This window comes from Sphaeramia orbicularis, chromosome 9, assembly GCF_902148855.1.
Source record: "Sphaeramia orbicularis chromosome 9, fSphaOr1.1, whole genome shotgun sequence".
NCBI lineage: Eukaryota > Metazoa > Chordata > Actinopteri > Kurtiformes > Apogonidae > Sphaeramia > Sphaeramia orbicularis.
Genome location: NC_043965.1, coordinates 22,970,853 through 22,991,842, shown reverse-complemented (window position 1 = coordinate 22,991,842; position 20,990 = coordinate 22,970,853). Strand labels below are relative to the sequence as shown.

The 20,990-nt window shown below is 39.8% G+C and overlaps 1 protein-coding gene across 5 annotated transcripts in view; it reads left to right on the top strand.

Moving 5' to 3' along the window:
• The window catches only part of ccser1 (coiled-coil serine-rich protein 1), a 123,208-nt gene extending 104,726 nt beyond the window's left edge, over positions 1 to 18,482 (top strand). For 2 of the 5 annotated variants that reach the window (XM_030144368.1, XM_030144369.1), the window contains exon 11: positions 15,584 to 18,482. In XM_030144368.1, the coding sequence (XP_030000228.1) occupies positions 15,584 to 16,369 (786 nt within the window). In that variant the 3' untranslated portion in view covers positions 16,370 to 18,482. The remainder of the gene's footprint in view (positions 1 to 15,583) is intronic. The other 3 variants (XM_030144370.1, XM_030144371.1, XM_030144373.1) reach the window with 3 other exon arrangements.
• The last annotated feature ends 2,508 nt before the right edge of the window (positions 18,483 to 20,990 follow it).

Here is a 20,990-nt window from a genome sequence, read left to right as displayed (position 1 = left end):
TAATGCATTTGTTTGAAAGTGACTCCATGTTTTAGTAATCCATATCAAAAGACTGTGATATTTGAGTGCACCACTTTCCACTTTTTTATTTCTCTGCCCTGCCGCCCAAATCTGGAAACACCTCATCAGTCCATTATAACGTAGTAACTCTGCTTTACGTCCATAACCAAGGGCTTGAATTCCTTAAAGCAGGGTTTCTCAACCTTTTTGAATCACACCCCACTAATGGTATCATGACCCTACTGGCACCCCCCCCCATGGGTGAAAAAAGTTTGTGGGATGGATGGGGCGTGGCGTAATTCTAAAGTAATGTGATGGACCTAAATGAGGAGGATGTGGTGGGTTGTATAGCTCTGTAGATAAATCTGTGAGACAGTGAAAGTGAGCTCCACTCACCTTATCATTTCATTGACTACGTGCTGCCCCCCGAAATCACATTTCCGATTGTGGGGGGCGGGCATATCGTCCAGCACATCGTAACCCCACTCACAGATCTCAATCCATGAGTGGGGGGGTTTGTGATGAGTGATTTATAATATTGTGATGCACAACAGTAGTCACTTACACACCCATACGATGATGTCACTCACGACCCCCCCCCCACACACACACACACACACACACACACACACGCACATGTGCTTGCGCCCCTCTGGGAGAGTGTCTGCACCCCCCAGTTGAGAACCACTGACTTAAAGTATAACAATGGTCCTGATTTAACGCGACTCTGGTATTTTTCTAAAATAATTTAGCATAGAAATTTCAGCAGAGCTGGAGATATTACATCCATTTCAGCAAATTAATATTTAATGACAATAATTGTGTTGGCACATTATGCTAGCCACTGTAGGTGTGTGTGTTGGGGGCTGCTTAGCAACCATTTCAGGCTCAGTTTTTGCTTGATTGTATGGACATTCAGGTATACTGAGCAAAGTACAAAGCATGCACAGGACTCCACTTACTGAGACAAGAGGTGCAGAGTTCATAGGGTTAAGAAGAAAATACAAATTATTTCAGTTTGATCATTTGCAGTTTTTCTTGATTACTTAAAAGCTATTACTGGTTCTATTCACTAAACCTTCAAATATACACATTTGGTATGGGTGGTTTAAAATCTAAATACTGTTTCCCCACTTCACACATGAATCAGATTTGTTCAACTTTTTGTTTTTGTGAACACATTCATTTATGTCTAGATGCACTATGTGCTTATTTACAAAGCACTCTGTATCATTAACTCAAGCCATCACAACCCAAACACAGTAATCACATAATTCACGAGAACAGTTCAGAACAGTGTGGTCAGAAATGTTCACATAGATGAAATGGCTATGAGTCAGTTTGTTTTGGCTCCATAAAGACCTGAATGTTGAGGAAAAGGGAAAAAAATGAGAAGAAATTGGAAGAAGATGAGGAAAGAAAAATGAAAGACATAATTTCTGATAAGATCATATCCTTTTCCATGGGATTTTAACAGAACTGGTTAGTATATTAAACTGATTCAATCATTTAAGGAAAATTGTGAAAAATGTCTGAATCACAGAATTGAAATTATTCCTCTGGCGACTTTCTTGCTATAGTAAAAAAAAATCACCAGTTTGCTTATTTTAATATACGGCATTGTTTCATAGTTTCAGTAAAGAAAGAATATTTTGGAACCATCACTGTATCTGGCAATCACAGAAGCTGATTGTCCATTGTCAAAATAGCTCTAGTTTCATCAGTCTATGATGTTGATTAGAGGTTCAGTGTGACCCAAACCAGAGACATGCTGAAAACAAATGCTGTGTTTCCACTATGTGGAACCGGCTCGACTCGACTCGGGTACCAGGTCCTATTCCTGGAGACCGTTTCCATTACAGCAGGGGTGCCCAATCCTGGTCCTCGAGAGCTACTGTCCTGCATGTTTTAGATGTATTCCTCTTCCAACACACCTGATTCAAATGATAAGCCTATCATCAAGCTCTGCAGAAGCCTGATAATGACCATCAGGTGTGTTGGAAGAGGGAAACATCTAAAACATGCAGGATAGTAGCTCTCGAGGACCAGGGTTGGACATCCCTGCATTACAGGATACTACTGGCTTTACAGTACCTGGACATCATAGCGATGCGGCACATTACTTCCATGTCGTCTGCTCAGAGTTGCTGATAAACTCGCTTGTTGAGTGTTGTCTCGTCAAGCTCATGCTGAATTTTTACGTCGGCCACCAAAGACTGAATCTCGACCGACTGTGGTGTAGTTTTGCAGGCTGTCACCATGTGGATTAACCTACTGGTATATTTATTGTTAACTTCTGCATCTGTTTTTGTAAAACGGCGGGTCACAGAGACAACTCTCTGACCAATCAGTGGTCTGCAGTGTTTACACGTCATGTTTTAGTATCTGGTCCCCCGTCTTGGAACCTCAGCGGAAGTCATACCAAAAAACTAGTACCGGGTACCAGATTCTAGGTCCTTTTTCATAATGGAAATGCAAAAAGGCTGAGTCGAGTCAAGTTGAGCCGGTACCACGTAGTGGAAACACGGCAAAAGTCTCTATTATGAATTGTGCTAACAGGGTTTTGGCTGTAGACTGTAGTGTTTTTGCATTTCATGGTTTTTATGCAGTATCTGAAAGCAGAGTTTGGATTGAAGGTGGAAGTTTGAAGTCTTTAAAGACTGGTGTATATTTATGCATTTATATTTGGAATTTTGGGAATTGGAGAATGCATTTCGGGAAATACACTGTATCTTAGCAGTGGGGAAAAGGTTTAACAGGTGTAGGTGAAGGTAATAAGTGTTGTGTATGTGAATGGCATGAATGAGATTATAAACAACGTAGCTTTGGGCCACTTTGCTGTTTCTTTGTAAGTTTTGCTGAGAATCCAAAGAGGATACACTCAAGTATTCGATTCAGAGGACATTTTGAGCCTATAAACCTGCTGTCCTTGAGATTTTTGGTATATGAGGCTGGAGGGATGGTACATGGTTGAATGTTGACAGTGTGTCGAGATAAAATAATATTTTGAGGATTTTTTCCATCAGAGTTTGACAGGGAGCTAAAACAAGATAAGTTTATGGTCAGAGATTGGTAACAGTCGGAGAGGTGTTGTGTAGCCGGAGTTTGGAAGTTTCGATTTCTGACTGAAAAGCGCAGTATGGGATTGCAAGCAGGCAATTTAAGGGTTACAGCGGAGGCCTGAGAGCGGAGGGGGACAGTGCAGCTTTCCCGCCCCCTCAGCCTGGAGGGTGAAGCTGGTGGAAGTTGGAGAAGCCAACAGTGATAGCCTGATTAAGGTGGAATAATCTTAGGTTTACTGCCAGTTCCCCAGTTAGACAGGGAATGTCACGCCAAAGGAGTGGGCACTGACATGAGCCCAACTCTGCAGTAGGTGTGGTTAGGATTCCTGCTTGTGCGGGTAAGCCTTGTAAAGCTCTTCTGCATTTTGACAACCAGGCAGAAATCACAGTGTCTCTTTCTGTAGTTGGATAATGATGATTTTTATCTCCTTACATGTGAAATCTGTTCAAACAGTTGCCAATCAAAATGGTGGACGTTACAGAGGAGTCACAGCAGAGTTAAGGCTGACAGACTTGGTGAAAAAGTCATATGTGATTTGAGTCTATTTGTGTCCATATTATGGTAAATACACAGTTTACTTATCATTGTGTACTTTCAAGTAGAATATACAAACTTAAACTGGGATAGAAAGGCAAAAATTAAAGAAAATAGTGGCAACTTTCATATCTCATGTTTTATTTCTGTTTGTTTGTTTTTTTTAATTGAAAGGTAACAAACAAACTGGCATTTATGTCACTGTGTCACAATTCCCACAAAGGTACAAGTACATAGAAATTAAGAAAGAAAATCAGAGAAGAAAAAAAAAAATCATTTTTCATGTTTTGAAACAGTACCTCTGAGCTTAGTGTCACTGAATCTAAAATATCATCTCTCATGTTATTGTACTGTTGCAGATTTTTGCAATTCTATAATTACACAGGCCAATGCAATTCAAGACATTTTGTAGCTTAAATTAGTATTTAAACTTTTTGGTCAAAATCTAGTATATAAAAAATTAATAAAATCATTTTTTCTGCTTTAGCTTTTTTCTTTCTTTTTTTTAACCTTTCAGTTTTATTGCATAATGTAAAATATACTAATAGTATGTATATATAAACAAATAAAGTTACAAGCCTGCTACTCATCTAAATATTGTGTGTGAATTATAATCTAGCATTGATGAAGTGATGCTCAAAACTGAGAGGACGGCTCGTATGCACATTGTTTTTTGGTGTTTAATAGCCTTACACAATGCATTAGGCTGAGAGTGATGCTCAGCAGCCTCTGCAATAATGAGACAGCACCAGCAGGCACCATGTTAACACCTGGGGGGAGCAGGCAGGTGCAGAAATTAATCTAGATGTAGTTGAAGAACACAATGGTGAGGTAGTCAGTCTTATATGACTCCGTGGATTCACTATTAGTTGGATGCAGTTAGCCCTTAATCGCATAATATAAACCAGAAACTACAGCATTTGGAATTTCTTTTAAACGCAGCAAACGTCGACATATTGCCAGTGTTTTTTGTTTGCCACTAAACAGGTAAATACCCATCTTTTAATTATTAAAATGCCGTATTGTGTACAGGTCATAGTTGCCTGGATTCTATCCCAGCACACACTGGGTTAGAGGTGAGGTATGTCTGGACCTGGTGCCAGTCTGTCACAGGGTAACGCTCATTGACACGCAGACACATTCACACCTACATGCAGTGTTTGCCGTCCACCTGACCTGCATGACTTTGTGACAAGTTAAACACATTAGACAAAGTCAGCACGGTAGTATACTTTTTTGAGCCTTGTGCTTACTTTTCAGTCCATAAATAGTGAAATCAATTAAGAAAAAATGAAACATCAGACATTTACCAGGGAATTAAAAGTGGAACAATTAAAAAAAAAGAAAAAGAAAATGAAAATGCGTTATTATACTATACAATTCTATCATAGAAGAGACTTGCCACTTTAAAATTTCCGTTCTTTTTGATACTGACAAATTAAAAACAATTGGCAGCTTGTAATTGCAGGATGATTATTTAACTCCTAATGGGTACATAATTGTGTTGTGGCTAATTAAGATTTACGCATTAAATCAGGCAGCCACACCAATGAGCAAAAACAAGAACCATGTAATTTGTAAGATCGTCTGTGACTCATCCCGACCCAGTGAAATATAATTCTTCATAAATGATATTTTAGCGTGATTTCAGTGGGAAACGAACCCTACTGTGGGACCTTTGAAACAGGTGCTCCTGACTCATGAGTTTTAACAGCAGCGGTTAATGTACCTCGGTGTTCCTCCCTCTCCACTATTGGTTTTGATGGTGTCTATCTTACCATTGCTCTGCTTTTCTCTGCTCTGTCTGTATCCCTTCTTCTAGTTTTCCAATTATCTCTTTCTTTCATCTTGTGTAACTTTAGGTCTGTCCCGTCACCTTTTACTCTCACTTTTGTCTCTCGTTCTTCTCTCACCCATCTAATTACCTACCCTCTTGCTGTCCTCTACCCTCTCCTTTCTTCATTTGTTGTTTTACCACACTATTACCTGTGTGTCATCCCCTCCCTCTTATTTCTTTGACCCTCTCTGTCCTACTTATGTCTTCCCTCACACTTTTTTTCCACACCTTTTCATGCTCTCTCTGCTTTGCCCTCTGTGGTCTTCATTGTCTGTTTTTTTCCCCCTCAGCTTCACTCGTTTGCTCACTTTCCCTTCACTCCTCTTGCTTGTGGTTCTGGGCAATGTTCACAAAGCATATTGGCACAGGCTGGTGGTCGATGAGTTTCGACATGATTACACTCGCGCACATACATACACATGCATGTGAGCGTGCACACCCAGACCTGTTGGGGATTTTGGTTGATGAGCAATGCCATACTCTCAGCATCCATACCCATCAGAAATGCTCAAGAAACCTCATTAGGCCTCCTGGCCACAGCATGGCACTGGCTGCAGCACTTGCCAGCCTGCCTTTCTCACTCTGGGAGGAAGTCGAAGTCCTAGGGCTGTACACTTCTCAACGTCTACAATCATAAGTACTGACTTAAATTCACTGATCAGACCTAGTTCTGTAATTCCCGTTGTAGGTGGGGGTCAAACTGGATGCCAAAAAACCTAGTTGAACCAGCAGGTGAGATGCCAATCACTAAGATGTTTTATGAGTGAAAGACTTCCTGCTGTTCCTTGTCAAGATGTGGGTAACTGTCAATCACTTGCTGATGAGACACACTCAATTTATCAACAAAAAACACGAGGCAGTCAAATAGTAACAATGTCAATACCCTACTAATGTTCCTTTATGCAGTTTATGGTGAGCCCAGGTCATATCTCTAGGTATTAAGCAACACCCACGAGTTTATGCGAGGTGTTTCAACTAAAATCTTCCAAAGACCATTTACATCAGTAGCTAAGGGTAAGCCAGTGCTGGACAGCATGTTTGGTGAGGACGTCATATTGTAATTTACAGGGTCACTGATATATGTCACGCCATTACTGCTCTCCTTTCTTGCATAACATGGAATAATGCTTCGCTGCATGTGGGAAGTGCTGTGAATTTGAGCTGTTGATGCACAAGCACAAAACTGTGTCAGTGTGCAGCACCAACATCCTGTTTTTCTGCAGGTTGGAAATATCACGCAGGCATCAAGTTAGTAACAACGGTTCATGTTAAACTAAGTGCAACTTCTATGTGCTTAAATATACTCCATTCATACCACAGTTGAGCAGTATGTGGGCCTCATTTTGTACCATTTTGTGAAAATTTTAACTAAAAAAAAACATGTTTGGACCAGAAAGTTGGTGAAAAGCTAGAAAAAAATAGATTTTTCCCTTGATCTGATGTGCAGCTTGTTATAGGTGTCACATGTGTCCAGGTTGGAAAGCAGCAGATGCAGAAAAAAAACAATATGTGAGAAGTTGGAGAAATGGAGAAAAAGAGTGTCCGATGATTTGCTGACAAAACCCAGAACTTCATGGCAATTTTGTCACCTTCTGAGTTTTAGAAAAGAGCAGAACGTAGCAAGTGAAAGCTGCTTGCAATCCAGTCAAATGCAAGTCTAATGCAAATACAAATAATGATCAAACTAAAATAACTTGAGAAGGATTAGCAAGACTCCAAAAAGAGGAGCTGCATGGGGTAATATGTTACCATAACACATCAACGCCTACTGTTGATGATGCATCCCTGACTACAAAGGCTCTGTGCAAAACTCACAGAACTGTGGACTTGACTAGATGGTTCTAGTGAAAGAATCAGAAGTAATTTGGTCATCCTGCACTTCTAAAGTGTGTGTCTGGGCATGAGTTTGTAACTTATTTACTGTTTATATTACTTCATTCCCAAAGGCTGTGACTTTTAAATAAGTTTGTTTGCGTTTCCCATTTTCTTTGTAGTCAAATAGGCCAGAGATGACTCAGACATTGTAATATATTCAGCCCTTCAGCCACATTGATATGCAGTGTAGCGGCTCTATCTCACATATTTTATTTCTAAATATTTATCAAATTACAGACACATACACACACAGCCTTGTTATACCTGTGGGCTGTAACAGGTCACTATGTGTGGTCTCTGTTGTAACAGGGGCCTAATATAGATAATTTTGCCTTAGCACTATGGCAGTATTGTAAGCCTCTCAGATGTGCCATGCATCACATTAGTGTCCTGCCTCCTCACTATGTGCCTCTAGCAGGAAGGTCCAGGATGTAACATGCAGCCAGCTGGTTGGCAGTTTGCTGCAATGTGGGCTTGAATGACAGCTACAGAAACGTAAGCTCAGCTTTGGTCTGCTCGGATTCTCCATCTTTCTTCATCATCTCAGTTCAACTCCCTACCTCAACTGTCACCCCCCCTCCCAAAAAAAAGACCCTTCCTTTCCTCCCCCTCTTTTTTTCAATGTGTGGTCCCCAGACTGCAGTAGAGTACCATCAATCCTCTAGCTGTCAGAGACTATTCAGCCTTGCCTGCCACTGGCATTCTTAAGCACCAAGTTACATAATGAAGAAAGACAGAAGGAGCTGCACAAGAAAGGACAGAACGGTGAAGAAGGTGAGAGATGAGAGAAGAGGGGAGGTCACAGTGAGAGACAAGGAGACCAAAGCAGACAGAGGAGAGTGCAGACTTTGTGACTACTTTCATAAGACCAGACTGGGTACATTTTATCAGGAGTCATATTTGAATCTGTTTTCTGGACACCTTTGTTACCTCTAAATATTCACTTCATATCATTAGCTATAAAGGGGTTTTTCTACTTTCAAATATTAAAAAATGACCTAAAACGATCATTTGGTTTAGAGTAAAGAGTTCTAGTCATTTCAAAGATGCCAATGTATTGGATTATAGAGATATGAACTGAAAGTTTTTATCCCAATTGTCTGACAGATTTATGTGACCACTAGAGGGAGTAGTGAGTCACTCTGCCAGTCTCCCAATGGTGAGGAAAACGAATGCCACAGAGCCTTTAACCAAAGTGTCAGAAAGAGACCAGATGTGATGAGAACCGCTAAAAAGAGGAAGTCAAAAAGTTAGTTGTCGTTTTCATTTCACTGGACACAGCTCTAAATGAAAAGAATGGAGTTTGAGGCTGAAATCACAGCATTTCTTCGACACAGATGAGTTTGATTATAAGGCTTATGAAGATATTAAGTTATTATGTGATGTTAGTAACATTGGTAAGTTCACCATTTGTTGATCCACGGTTCAGATTAAACTGACTTTGTTTGGATGATTCTTAGCAGATCTTTAGTGCAGCAAAAAAAAAGAAAAGAAAACCGGTAATTTGTGGTTGTACTGGGGTTGTTTTTAGTCTAATAACACAGCTAAGCTAACAAAGGTATAATGTTAGTATCAGCTGATGCATGAACAGTATTATAGCATATCTATAATTCAAACAATGTATACAAAAAAATCAACAAGGGTAATAGATATTGTCCACTTGAGCTCGACTCTGATTTTTGTGTTTGCGGTTCTAGCATTCTAAATCTGCTAGCAACACGTAGCACTTTGCTGTAATTGCATGGAAAGCACATGTAGGTACAATTAACATTAGCAATGCACTCATGTCCCAGCCTTGTTTTGTCCTTTCCTACACTTCCTGTCCAGTCCAGAGTATTAATTTTGACCCCTAAACTTGTTTACATGTTTTGTCCTTTCCCGTCCTTGCTTTCCTGAAATTCTTTCTATGTCTGAAGCAGATTTACAACAATTTCTTACATTTTATGGCAATTCCTGTAATATAGAGGTTCAGTTTAACATAAAAATAATTTTAAGAGAGAAGCAGGTGAGGTGGAGAGCAAGAGAATACATTGGGAAATTTGAAGATCTGTATGGGGAAATGGTGGTGAGAGGTAGGGAATAGGGAGGAGACACAGATAGAAGACTACAACAAAGGCGAGAGAATTTCATAGATGAAGACAGAGATGGAAGGCAAAGGATGCTGCTACAGGCTGTACAAGAGACTTGGCTTCCTCAGAGGCTCGTGTATTGATGAAAACCAGCAAGTTTAAAGCAAACGTATGTTATGGCCTTGAGACACTGGGCTCTGGCATTGTTTCACCTCTTGTTTGATTGTGTGCTCCAGATTTATCCAGCAAACTGCCTTTAGTTGATGTGGGAGATTGAAGTGTACGCACACATTGCCTGTAAATATTTAATGATGATTTCACAGGACAGACAAAGGAGAAAACATACCAGTAGCTAAAACATTTAGGGATTTTTTTTTTTTCAGTCAAACTTGTCTTTTATCTCGCTTCTTTCTGTCACTCCATTTTCACAGAACAAGGCACTGCATTGTTTAATTTTTTTTCTGATTATGGTGAAGTTATTTAGCTTTTGTTTTAAAACCTGCACCAGAAGGCCAACATCTTTGTATTACTTCTAATCCACACATTAAGGGAGTGATATTTTGCTTTTTTAAATGGAATTATGCATTTTAAAACATTTCCCTGTGGTCTACATAAACTGTAAATGTTTTGCTTGGATCTGAATTCTTCATTAATTAAACTCCGCAGGTCCATCTTCAACCCTATTTTTGAGTAATGACACAAAAAAGGTTGTTTCGAGCGCTGGCCCTTTAAATACACATGATCCCACCCCCTTCAGATTGTTGATCGTGCTGCTCTGTCCCGTTCAGCCACTTGTCTTCGTTAATAGTTGGACACATTTTCAGTATGGACTACAACTGCTGCTGCTGATAAACTATTATGTCGTACTCGGAGAAATGTTCCTTGGAAGTCTTGACCTTATATGTGCAAATATCGTGATGTAACTAGTTGTAAACGTAACAAATTAAGAAGGAATTAAAACAGGTTGTAGAAATCCACTCAAATAAAAATAAAGATAGCTTTGCAGCACTTGGAGGGTTCAAATTCAAACTTAAGAACTATTAGAATCCAAACACACAAATAAATGTACCAAAGACTAATAAACGTGGGTTTAGCAAAATATGACCCCTTTAAGACTGAGTCAAGCCTGCGTTTTGAATCATGTATTATGCACCTTGCAAATTCTACATTTCAATCACCCCAGGCAAAAATACGCAAACACAAATTCTATGAATAAGATAGTCTTTTAAGATAAAGACAAACAGGAGCCGATGCAATTGTTTGCTCTCTTGTCTCACAGATATAAACTAAAATTTTTGTGGTAAATAGTCAAGACAGGTTTCAGAGTGATGTCTGTGTAGGTGCGCTGTATCTATACAGAACATTCTGATATTTCACTCTTTACTCTTTGAGTTTGTGGGAGTCGCAGTACATAATGAATTCACATTTACAAACTTTTACTTCTCTTATGTCATCGTTAAGAGTTTGAAACTTTGGGGTCCTTTGAATTACAGCAGCATCATTAGAAGCATGTGTTTGGGTGAAAGGATGCTGAGCCCTGGTGTGTGATTGATGGCAGTTACAGTAAGAAGTGTCGGGCACATCCTGTTTTGTTTTCTATAATTACTTAGTTTTAGTTTGTTTGAATGGGGAAGGGGGAGGGGGGTACGCTGTGGAATAAATCTCCCACCCACTCTATTTCCCCAGTAAACAAATGACCAAGACAGGTAATGGTAAATGTTGGATGGGGATGTTTTAGGATTTTTAGGACCTCTTTTATGCAAAGTTGGCCATTACCACATTGCGGTGTTCTTCACTGCCTAATAAAAACTAAGGCTGCGGGAGAGCGGGGGGCCCTAAATCACTCTGATTTTCCTAGGTCTAGGTGTGTGTGTTTGTATTTATAGGACTGTGTGTGTGTAAGAGAGACTCTCCAGAGTATTTGCACACACACGTTCTGTTGCTGGCGAACAGGCAGCCTGCTTGCCGCAGAGCTTGTACTTGAGGAAGGACACCTGAGTTTGTAAATCAGGCCGGCTCGCTTTCTCTCTCGAAGCCCCGCTGTCTGTTGTTCTGCTGTTCTCATTTTGCTTTATCTCTGTTTTAATCACCTCCTCAGTAGTTTTTCATTCTCCTTCCTCTATGTTGTCACCTCTTTTCCTCTATTTGTTCACTGTCTTTTATTGTGACATTGTGCGTGACCCTTTTTCCCTCCCTCTGTCTGTCCTACTCACACGAGCTGTAAAACACCCCAGATTTGCCCCAGTTTTTCGCTGCATGTGCTTTATTGTATTAGCATATAACTTTTAAGTATTTTCATTCCTGTTGGATCAGGAGTCTCTCTTTGATACGGAGCATATGCCTCCTCAACCATCCCTTTGTAGTTTGCCTGATAATTATTTCTTTCGAAGTTGCTGGTCCTGCCAAATTGTATCGTGTTGTTTTCGCCCTACCTTCTGTTGTTTTCTCAAATATCTGAGGGTGTAACAACACTGCTTTTTTCAAGTTTAGCGATTTAGCCCTAATTAAGACACCCCACATACACCTACACCACCATAGTGGATTCTTCAGCAATGTAGCAATTCCCACATGTTTTCTCACAGCGCCCTAACGTAGGAGAAAAAATTTGGCTGGAATAAAAAATTTCCCTCCTCTTAATTAGATCAAGGAATCTACAAGAAGTCTTGTAGTGTTTATTCACCCATTAGAGCCCATTAGAACGCACAGACACTCTCCCTGAGCTCTTTAAGTAAACTGCAAAGACAACGACACGCTGTTTGATGTTTTGGCTGAGCACTGTTCTGTTTTTCATATTTGGACATGAGAGGGCATTAAGACTGTGATTTCCAGTTGCAGATTATTTAGCTTTAATTGTGTCTTCTAGGATGACATCAGATGAACACGATGCAAACTGTTAGTATGTGTGTAATGAAGGTGTACACGTCAAAGCGTCATTTTGCATTAACATACGTAGTCGGAACGAAAAAACAGCAACACTATGAGCAATAGGAGTGTCCCTTTGCTGCTGAAAAGGCTTCCTTAACTATTGAAGCTGAATCTGTATCTTTCACTTACTTCAACTTCAAAGTAAATCTGTGTATTTTCGAGTCAAAAAGACTGGTATCGACAACAAAGCAGGTTTGATCCTGTTCACTTGTCCTCTTCAGGACCTTGTTTACTCATCATATTTACGCTGACGTCTACTTCATACTTTTCTCAGACAAAATTAGAGCCAAGCACAGTCGCATCTAAATCCTCATAGAATCCTTTCATACTTTGAAATGCAAAAAAAAAAAAAAAAGCTAGAAATAGCCCCTCACAGTGAGATATTAAAAGTGTGCTGGTGTTCAGGGGCTGGAAACTTTCACAAGACATTACACCAACAACATTTTTCAACCACATATTATAATTATAACTACTTTAGTTTTATTGCATGAGATTACTTTATCAAATAGAGCATGTCTGCTGAAATACTAGATGTGCCACATGCGACAGAAAGTATTACTTTTCTGTCACCATGTATTATGTGTGTCAACTCGTACACTAAATATGTCACCCTGGTTGTGAAACTCTAATCAAGATTTAAACAAGCTACAACCTCTGGGGCTGGAAAATGGAGCCAGTGCACAAGTGCCAAGACCTGCAGTTGCTTTGGATGATACTAGAGGCTGGCTGCAAAACCATCTTAATCCCCATAGGCATGCATGTTTAAATGCTCATCTGTAAAGCATAAACAAATATGTTTACAGCCTGTGATGAAAAAAACTGTTTTGGTCTCTATAGTCAGATCACCCATTCATAACAATAGTACAACGTGTACAAAAGGAGTTATAGGTAGTGCAAAGTTTCCAATAACTAAATAAATTTCCACAGACTGTATCACTCACTGAATACAATGTGAAGTCCATGTTTACACACATCCGTATTATAGTATCATCAAGTTTTCTCCTTAAATAAAAACTCTGACAGTCTGTCAAAATAACACTGCAGTCGTACAATGTTCATGTGCTGCGTCAGCCACGAAGATTATTGTTTACATTCTAGCTTTGTTAGCGCTGTTTTCAGGCAGAAAACAGCCACAGTAAAAAAAAAAAAAAGAAAACACAATCACCTCCATTTTGTCATTAGCTGCAGTAAAGATCTGTTTGGAATCGTCCAAACAAGGACAGAACTGTCACAGTTTAATCTGAACTGTGGATCAACAAACAGAGAACTTGGCAAATATAACACCATGATGTTTAGTGATTTTATACATTCATAAGCTTCATATTCAGACTCGCCCACAGAGAATAAAACACTGATTTCAGCATCAAACTTAGCTCTTACTTTAGAGCTTCGTCCAGTAGTGAAAAGAACAACAGTGCTTCTATTTTTACCCCGCCCCCCCGAAGGGAAGGCAAGGGGTATTGTTTTTGGTTTAGTCTGTTTGTTTCTTTGTTAACACTCTAGCAGCAAATCTATAGGTTGAATTCATACCAAATTGGGTTTATAGATTGCCAGGGACCCAGAATAGATGTGATTACATTTTGGGAAAAGTAGGTCAAAGTACACATTTTTTATGAATTTTTTAAATCTTTTTTTTCCTCTCATTTACTTATAATGAGCAAAATTTCAAATGTCTATAAAAACATCAATTTTGTTTCAATTTACTTCAAACTTAGCACATATATAGAAGCAAATGATATGCTGACATCACCATATGCAGAGACATGATGACATTATCAAGAAAAAGAAATACATTTAAGAAGAATTGAATAATATATAAATTTTCAAAAGGTTAAAAAATATATAAAAATAATGAAATTGATTAAAAAATAAAATAGATTATAAGGTGAGTACGTCATTTGTATTATGGCCTGATGAAGACCAAAGGGGTAGATGGTGAAATAGGGTACAATTTACTATTTTACATTAATAATACTAGTTAAAAAACATCCAATAATGAAACCTAGCCAACTCATTCCTGCAGCTTTGTTTTAACTGAACAGAAACTGACATTTCTTTACAGCCTAATTAAAATTTGCCACACACATCGTATCCTCTCCATCCTGTTTATTTGTCATCTCTGCTCCTTCTCTCTCTTCCTTCCCTTCTGTAATTTGATCCCAGCCTGACGGGGTTAGTTCATAAAAAGACAGCGTTCATCAAATTAGCATTTTCTCTGTTATACTGTACTTATTCATTTAGCTGTGTTATGGCTAATTACATTTCTACCTCTTGCACCAAATGCCTGTTGACAGCCTTAACGCTATAATTACGTTACTTTTAATATCAATTTGCGCGCACAATCATGTAAAACCATGATCACATTCATGCACAGAAACCTTCATCTGATAAATGCACACATGGAAATAACACAACACACAAGCACACATCCACACATATCCATTTATCCAGACAAACGTTCCTCCATCTCATACTTCTACACCACATAAAGACAGACAAAAAAAATGCACACAGTCATTGTATCAGCAAATCAGCTTATCCTCCCAGAGGGTTAAGTGTTTGATCAAATTGCGTTACTTTAGTGAACATTGCACACTTGGTCCCAGGGTAATTTTGGTGTGTGCTTGTGTGAGGAAGCATTAGAGAGTGAGAGGAAAGGGGGACAGTCATGAGATATGTTGCATAAGGCGGTGTAGTGGAGTGTGAAAGGGAACAGGTGGCTCCTGTTTCTGCCATCTAGCTTTATGTGCCATCTTCCCCATTCTGTCTGTGTGTGTGTGTGTGTGTGTGTGTGTGTGTGTGTGTGTGTGTGTGTGTGTGAGTGTGTGCGTGTGTGTGTGTGCAGCACAGTTCCCATTGCTTTGTGATTGGGGATTTATGCATACCTTCGGAGCATATCTTCATACATGCACGTGCAAACTTGTCCCGTTTCACTCTTTATGTGTTGGTGTGTGTGTGTGTGTATCTGTTCTTTAGTGATCAGGGTTCCGGTTGGTTTGGAAACAATTAAAACAAGCTGCAGGAGCCCGGAGAGATCATTCTCCAAATGTCACGCAATTAACAACCTATACTGAACACACAACAGCGCTTTCTCTTAAGCTGTCTGTCTCTCTATTTGTCCCTGCCTGTCTGTCTTCCCCTATTTGCTTTTCTTGTTCCCTTGAGACACATTCACTAAGCTCTTCCTGAAAAACAGCAGGTAAGAATTACGCTGTGTGACAGACGAAAGCCTCTTTAACATTTGTCTTTTCCTGTCTCTACTCTCTTGTGTCTGTTTCAGGTCAGTCATCCAGGCCGGTGGTCAGGACAAGGCAGCAGCAGCAGCAGCAGCCTGTTTCCAAGGGACCGAAGGGTGGTTCGGGGCCCGGGGCCAGCACTCGGAGGGGACCTCGCTAACCAGCATCTATCTCACCACCATCCACCCCTGCACGGCCGGCCTCAGGCTTCTGAACGACACACTGCCAGGGAGGAGCGCCACTGCCAGGGGGTTCTGGCGCAATCCTCCGTCCGTACTAACCCTGTTCCAAATGTGGCCCCGGGCTCCTCCAACGTGTCCTCTGCCATTTCTTCAGCCCACACCACCCCACCTGCGGTGACCCAGCTTCAACTCCCCCATCAGGCTGCAAATCAAGGATCAAGCTCCGGTTCGGCAATTCCATCCCTCCCTCCCAGGCAGCCGGAGGTGGTCTCCTCGTCTTCTGAGTCCTTAACGCCAGGAGGAGGAGGGAGTCTGTCAGGTGCAGTGAGGAGAGCAGGAGGAGGAGAGCACCTTCCCCTTAGCCATATCCCCCGTGCGGTCGGTGCCAGCAACTCCTCAAGTCTCCACAGTCTTGCGAGCAGAGGGAGTCCCTCTCCGAGTGTTTCGTCATCCGACCAGACTTCCCCTCCACCTCCTACTCCCTCCTCAGCTTCCTCTTCCTCCTCCTCCTCCTCCACGTTTACAGGCCGCTTAGGACAACCACCCCGAGGTCCTCTGTCTCTGCATAGTTACAGCCGTAAAAATGTCTTCCTTCAACATTCCCTACACACTGCCGAACTCCAAGCTCTGACGCAGAGAGACAGTTGAGGGCGTCACACCATCCCAAACATAAGCAACCGTATCATTGACTTAAGCGACAAAACTCATGTGTGACTTATTTAGGAAAAAAAAAAAAAGAAAACTGCTGCTCATTTGGTACACGTTGCTCATGTAATGCTGTCCAGTTTCCCACGAAATGTCACCCGCACGCGTATACAATCATGCTTATCTTTCTTTGCTGTTTAGACTTCTCATTTTGCAGGATTTTGGTTCAAAGATTTGCTCTTTCAAAAATACACTCCAGTGCGCACACATATACCAGACCGTGTGCACAAAAAAGGCACTCACCCGTCTATCTGAACTCCCACGGTTTGTCATGCTGACAGTTTAGATGTGCTTACGCCCACAGACACACAAAGTGCACGCAGACTCACAACCTCGCACGCACACACTGGAACAACTAAAATCACGCAGAGACTTCATCTGCTTCAAAAATCTGCACAATTAACAGGGAAGTAAAACCGGGTGAAAATATGGGGTATGTATCTGTCTGTGTCAATTTTTAAAGATTTATTTTTATTACTTTATTTTATTATTTAAGAAAAAAATATATATATATATGTGCTGCTTAAGGAACTATGGGACTGACAGTCATTTGTGCTTGTAAGGATATACTCTCACGTTGCCAAATCAATTCCTCATCTGCTTCTAGACCATTGTAAGAAACCCCCTCGATCCTTCTACTGCATGCTTTTTAAACTTAAGCTAAAACACAGCTGAGCATTTTTCTACCGCGACAAAAGCTGGACTCGGTGACTTTTAACGTCTTTTGATAATGTTTCAGAATCAACTCTCACCTCAGTATTTCAAGAAGGGAATCAATAGAAACTCAACAGCCTATCTAAGAGACGGGCCTGTTTTCAGAAGTAAACGTCTGTCCATCTGCTCACCAAAATAACTTTTTGTAGAAATACAATGTCGCAATATTACCCACATTATGTGCAAGGATCAATGTGTAACTAGTACAGTACAAAAGTAGAAGTGAAGAGTTTCATTCCACAAAGAGATAGCTGCCATTTGGACAATTTTGCCACTTAGATGACAAAACGACATTTGCGTTACTTGCGCTCTTTAAGCCCGAGTCGTCAAAATAGAAAAACTCCACACAATGAAGGTAAAGGAGACGTGATTTTCAGACATGACACCAAGAGAAAATGGAAAAAGCATCAGGTTTTGGAATGAAGCACTTCACATCCTCTTAAGGGCTGGGTATTTGAACAGGGACTACTCATGCTTTGTTGAATGTCAGTCAGTGTGTCATTATCAGACTTTCTTTTTTTAGGGTTCAGGATTGTGTTTTAAATAATACAGTCGCTTTCACGTCTGTGGCAATTTTACAGACGGAATCAATTTAGTCATTTCCGGGACATGACTGACAACAGATATCACATGTAAAATAGATCAAGTAATGAAATGTGTTTTTGCAATCAATAAAGAAAGAAACCGGAAGAGAAAAAAACAACATTTAGATAACTCATATTTGTAAAAAGTATCAGATCCTTGTTTTCCACTGATACCCAGTCCTTACATGTTAGCCTTCTTTCATCTCCCCAACCTCAGATGTGTCAGTTATCTTGAAAAAACTGAACTAATGAGATGGCATTTGGTATAATAAGGCTGACAATTATGTTGTTTTCAACAGTATGACAGATTTTTTTTTTTTTTTGAATGAAATTTACATGTACTGCAACTACTATGCTCTGCTGAATCATAGAACATTTTTCAGACTGTGAGGATAAATCATGTCGCAATTTAATCAGTGAGAAAACCGCACTTTTAACATCTACGAACAAGTCGATGACATAACGGACTGCCTAATATTCCACCGTGGAATGCATTTTTGCTCTGTGGACAGTGCTTTGGGGTAAACAACTCTTATAATGTCAGGCTGGAGGTGGGAGTTTGTCCTGGTGCTGAGTAAAAGGCCAAAAGTTCACAGCTCCTAGCCTCTACAGAAAATGTGCGATTTTGGAGAAGCCGCTGACCTCGCCGGTCTCTAAACGGCGCCGGGTCAGAGGGAAGTTGTACAAATTGCATGTGTCCGTGCAGCTCCTCATGAGGCCAGGAACCATAGGGGAAGAAAAAAACCAAACAGAAAACCTGAACCTGAAGTAAGACTTACAACTCTCCCTCCGGTCTGCTCCACATACACAGTATTTCCTCTCTTTATTCCCTCCATTCCCCCTTTCTTGCTGTTCTTGTTTTTCCCATCTATCCAATCTCCGCATCCCCCCTAATTCCCTCCCTGTGTTCCGTCCCTCAGCGTCCTCTCTGTTGCATGCAAACTCGATAGCTCCTTTTGTTTCCCTCCCTCTCTGTCCATTATCTTCTTTCCCTCTGCATCAAGCCGTTCTGTTCCTCCATCTCCCCCTACTTAGCCTACTTATCCACAGCTTCTATTGTCACACACTGTATCTATCACACACTGTGTTGCAGAGGCTCTTAGTCGTGGGCATTAGAACCTGCACGGCTGCCCATTTTCATTCTGGCTGTCTAATCAGGGAGTAATTTTACACCTGGTGAATGCAATTAACTACCTGGTAGCGCACACCGCCAGCAGTAATGTTGCTCCCAAGGATCTGGACTGAGAACTACAGCTGTAATGCGAACTAAATTCTCCCTGCTCGCTTTGTTGCAGGTGGCAGGTATAGTACTCCTCCACTGCCCGCTCAGATTTATTTATTTTTTTAATCAGCTGTGCTTATTTCAATTGTGTGAATGTAAAAAGTCAAAAAATAGCAGTTCACCTGTAGTGCTGAGGACACAAAAAAAACACTGGAAAACAAGGCTCTGTGATTATGGAAGAGGATTAGGGCCACTGGAAAAAAAGAAAAAAAAAATAAGGTCCAATATTTTTTTAATTATTATTATTCTTCTGAGAAAAAAGTTAGAATTCTGAGATTAAAATCAGAATCCTGAGAAAAAAAGTCAGAATTTTTAGATTAACCCTTTCATGCATGAATTATGAGAACCTTAGTCAAGATTTTTTTCTTGAGTGTTTTTATTCCTCCTTAGGCATAAAAAAAAAACAATGTGATCGAGTTTTTTTTTTCCGTAGAGTTACAAAAATATCCATGCATTTAATTTTTGAAGTAAAGAAACTTGTGTTTAAAACCCAATATCAGAAAGTAATATGAAAACAATGAAATAAAAACATTTTTAATGCTGCTAATCTGATGTCTTCTCACATTTTAACATATTCTAATGCTAGTAATTACTCACTTCATGGAGATAATATGCAAAAAAAAACCTCTTTGTCTAATAAATAACAATTGATTTACACTAAAACATGTCACTGCAGATCAGGTTTGTCAAGAACAGCAAAGTTATAGTAATGGTCTGAATGTCAGGGTATGAGAAAGTGCGTAAGTGTCCACTGTGTTGGCTGATATGAAACTAAAACAACAAAACCCATTAATATACAAGAGAACAGCTGGAGAATAACTGTCCACTGGAGTGACTTATGCATGAAAGGGTTAAGGTCAGAATTCTGAGAAAAAAGTCAGAATTTTGGGATTAAGGTCAGAATTTTGAGATAAAAGTAAGAATTCTGAGGAAAAAAGTCAGAATTTTGAGAATAAAGTCAGAATTCTGTGATTAAAATCAGAATTCTACAAAAAAAAGTCAGAATTTTGAGGAAAAAAGTAAGATTTTCTTACTTTTTTCTCAGAATTCTGACTTTAATCTCAGAATTCTGACTTTTTTCTCAGAATAATAAACAAAATATATTGGACCTTACTTTTTTTTTTCTCCAGTGGTCCTAATCCTCTTCTGTACTGATACCATACTGTAGTTTGTTTTTTTGTTTTTAGCAGCTTATTGTGCATCAGAGACACTCAATTTAATTTTATTGGGAACATATTTATTGTTTTCTGCCTTATTTATATTTATTGCCATAGAAACAGTATCTTGGTACTAACAAACACAGTATACAAGATCCTAGTCATAATGGGAATGATAATAGTAATAATTATGACGCTATTATTATGATTTTTGGATATTTTTGTATTTTTTGTTCATATCTTTTCTTTTTCTTGCTGTATTAATGAAATTGAACTGTATTATTGTACATAAATGATTAAAGCAATTGGTGTTATTTGTTTATGAACACTAACCGTTTGTGTTCATGTTGCTGATAATTATTAACAGTGAATACACGTGGCTTGTTAGAATCCAAGAGATTAAAACTAAACAAAAGGCTGGAATTTGGTTGAGATGAGAGACGTCAGATGCTGCAGTCAAAGCTACGACCAAAGCATTTGAAGCAATACAGTATTTACACAAATCTGACACAAATGGAAAATGAAACCCTGATGAAAATCCTGCCGGCTAACTCCCACAGTGGATGCAGTGTTTCCTCTTTCTTGTTTCAATCCTGCGTTTGCACTAGAACTTTAACGTTCCCGTTCCCGTAAGGCTTGAGATCATTTTCAGAGATGAGGAAATGATCTGTAAATGCTGCTCTTCTTACTTCAGTTGAGTTTTAGTGTATGAAGCGAATGGTTTGACACACACTGTGACCAGAGTAAGACCGTATGTGACAGAAAAGAAGAAAAAAAAATAAAATACAACTCCTCATACAAATGTTTTCACTCTCTGATGGTGACAC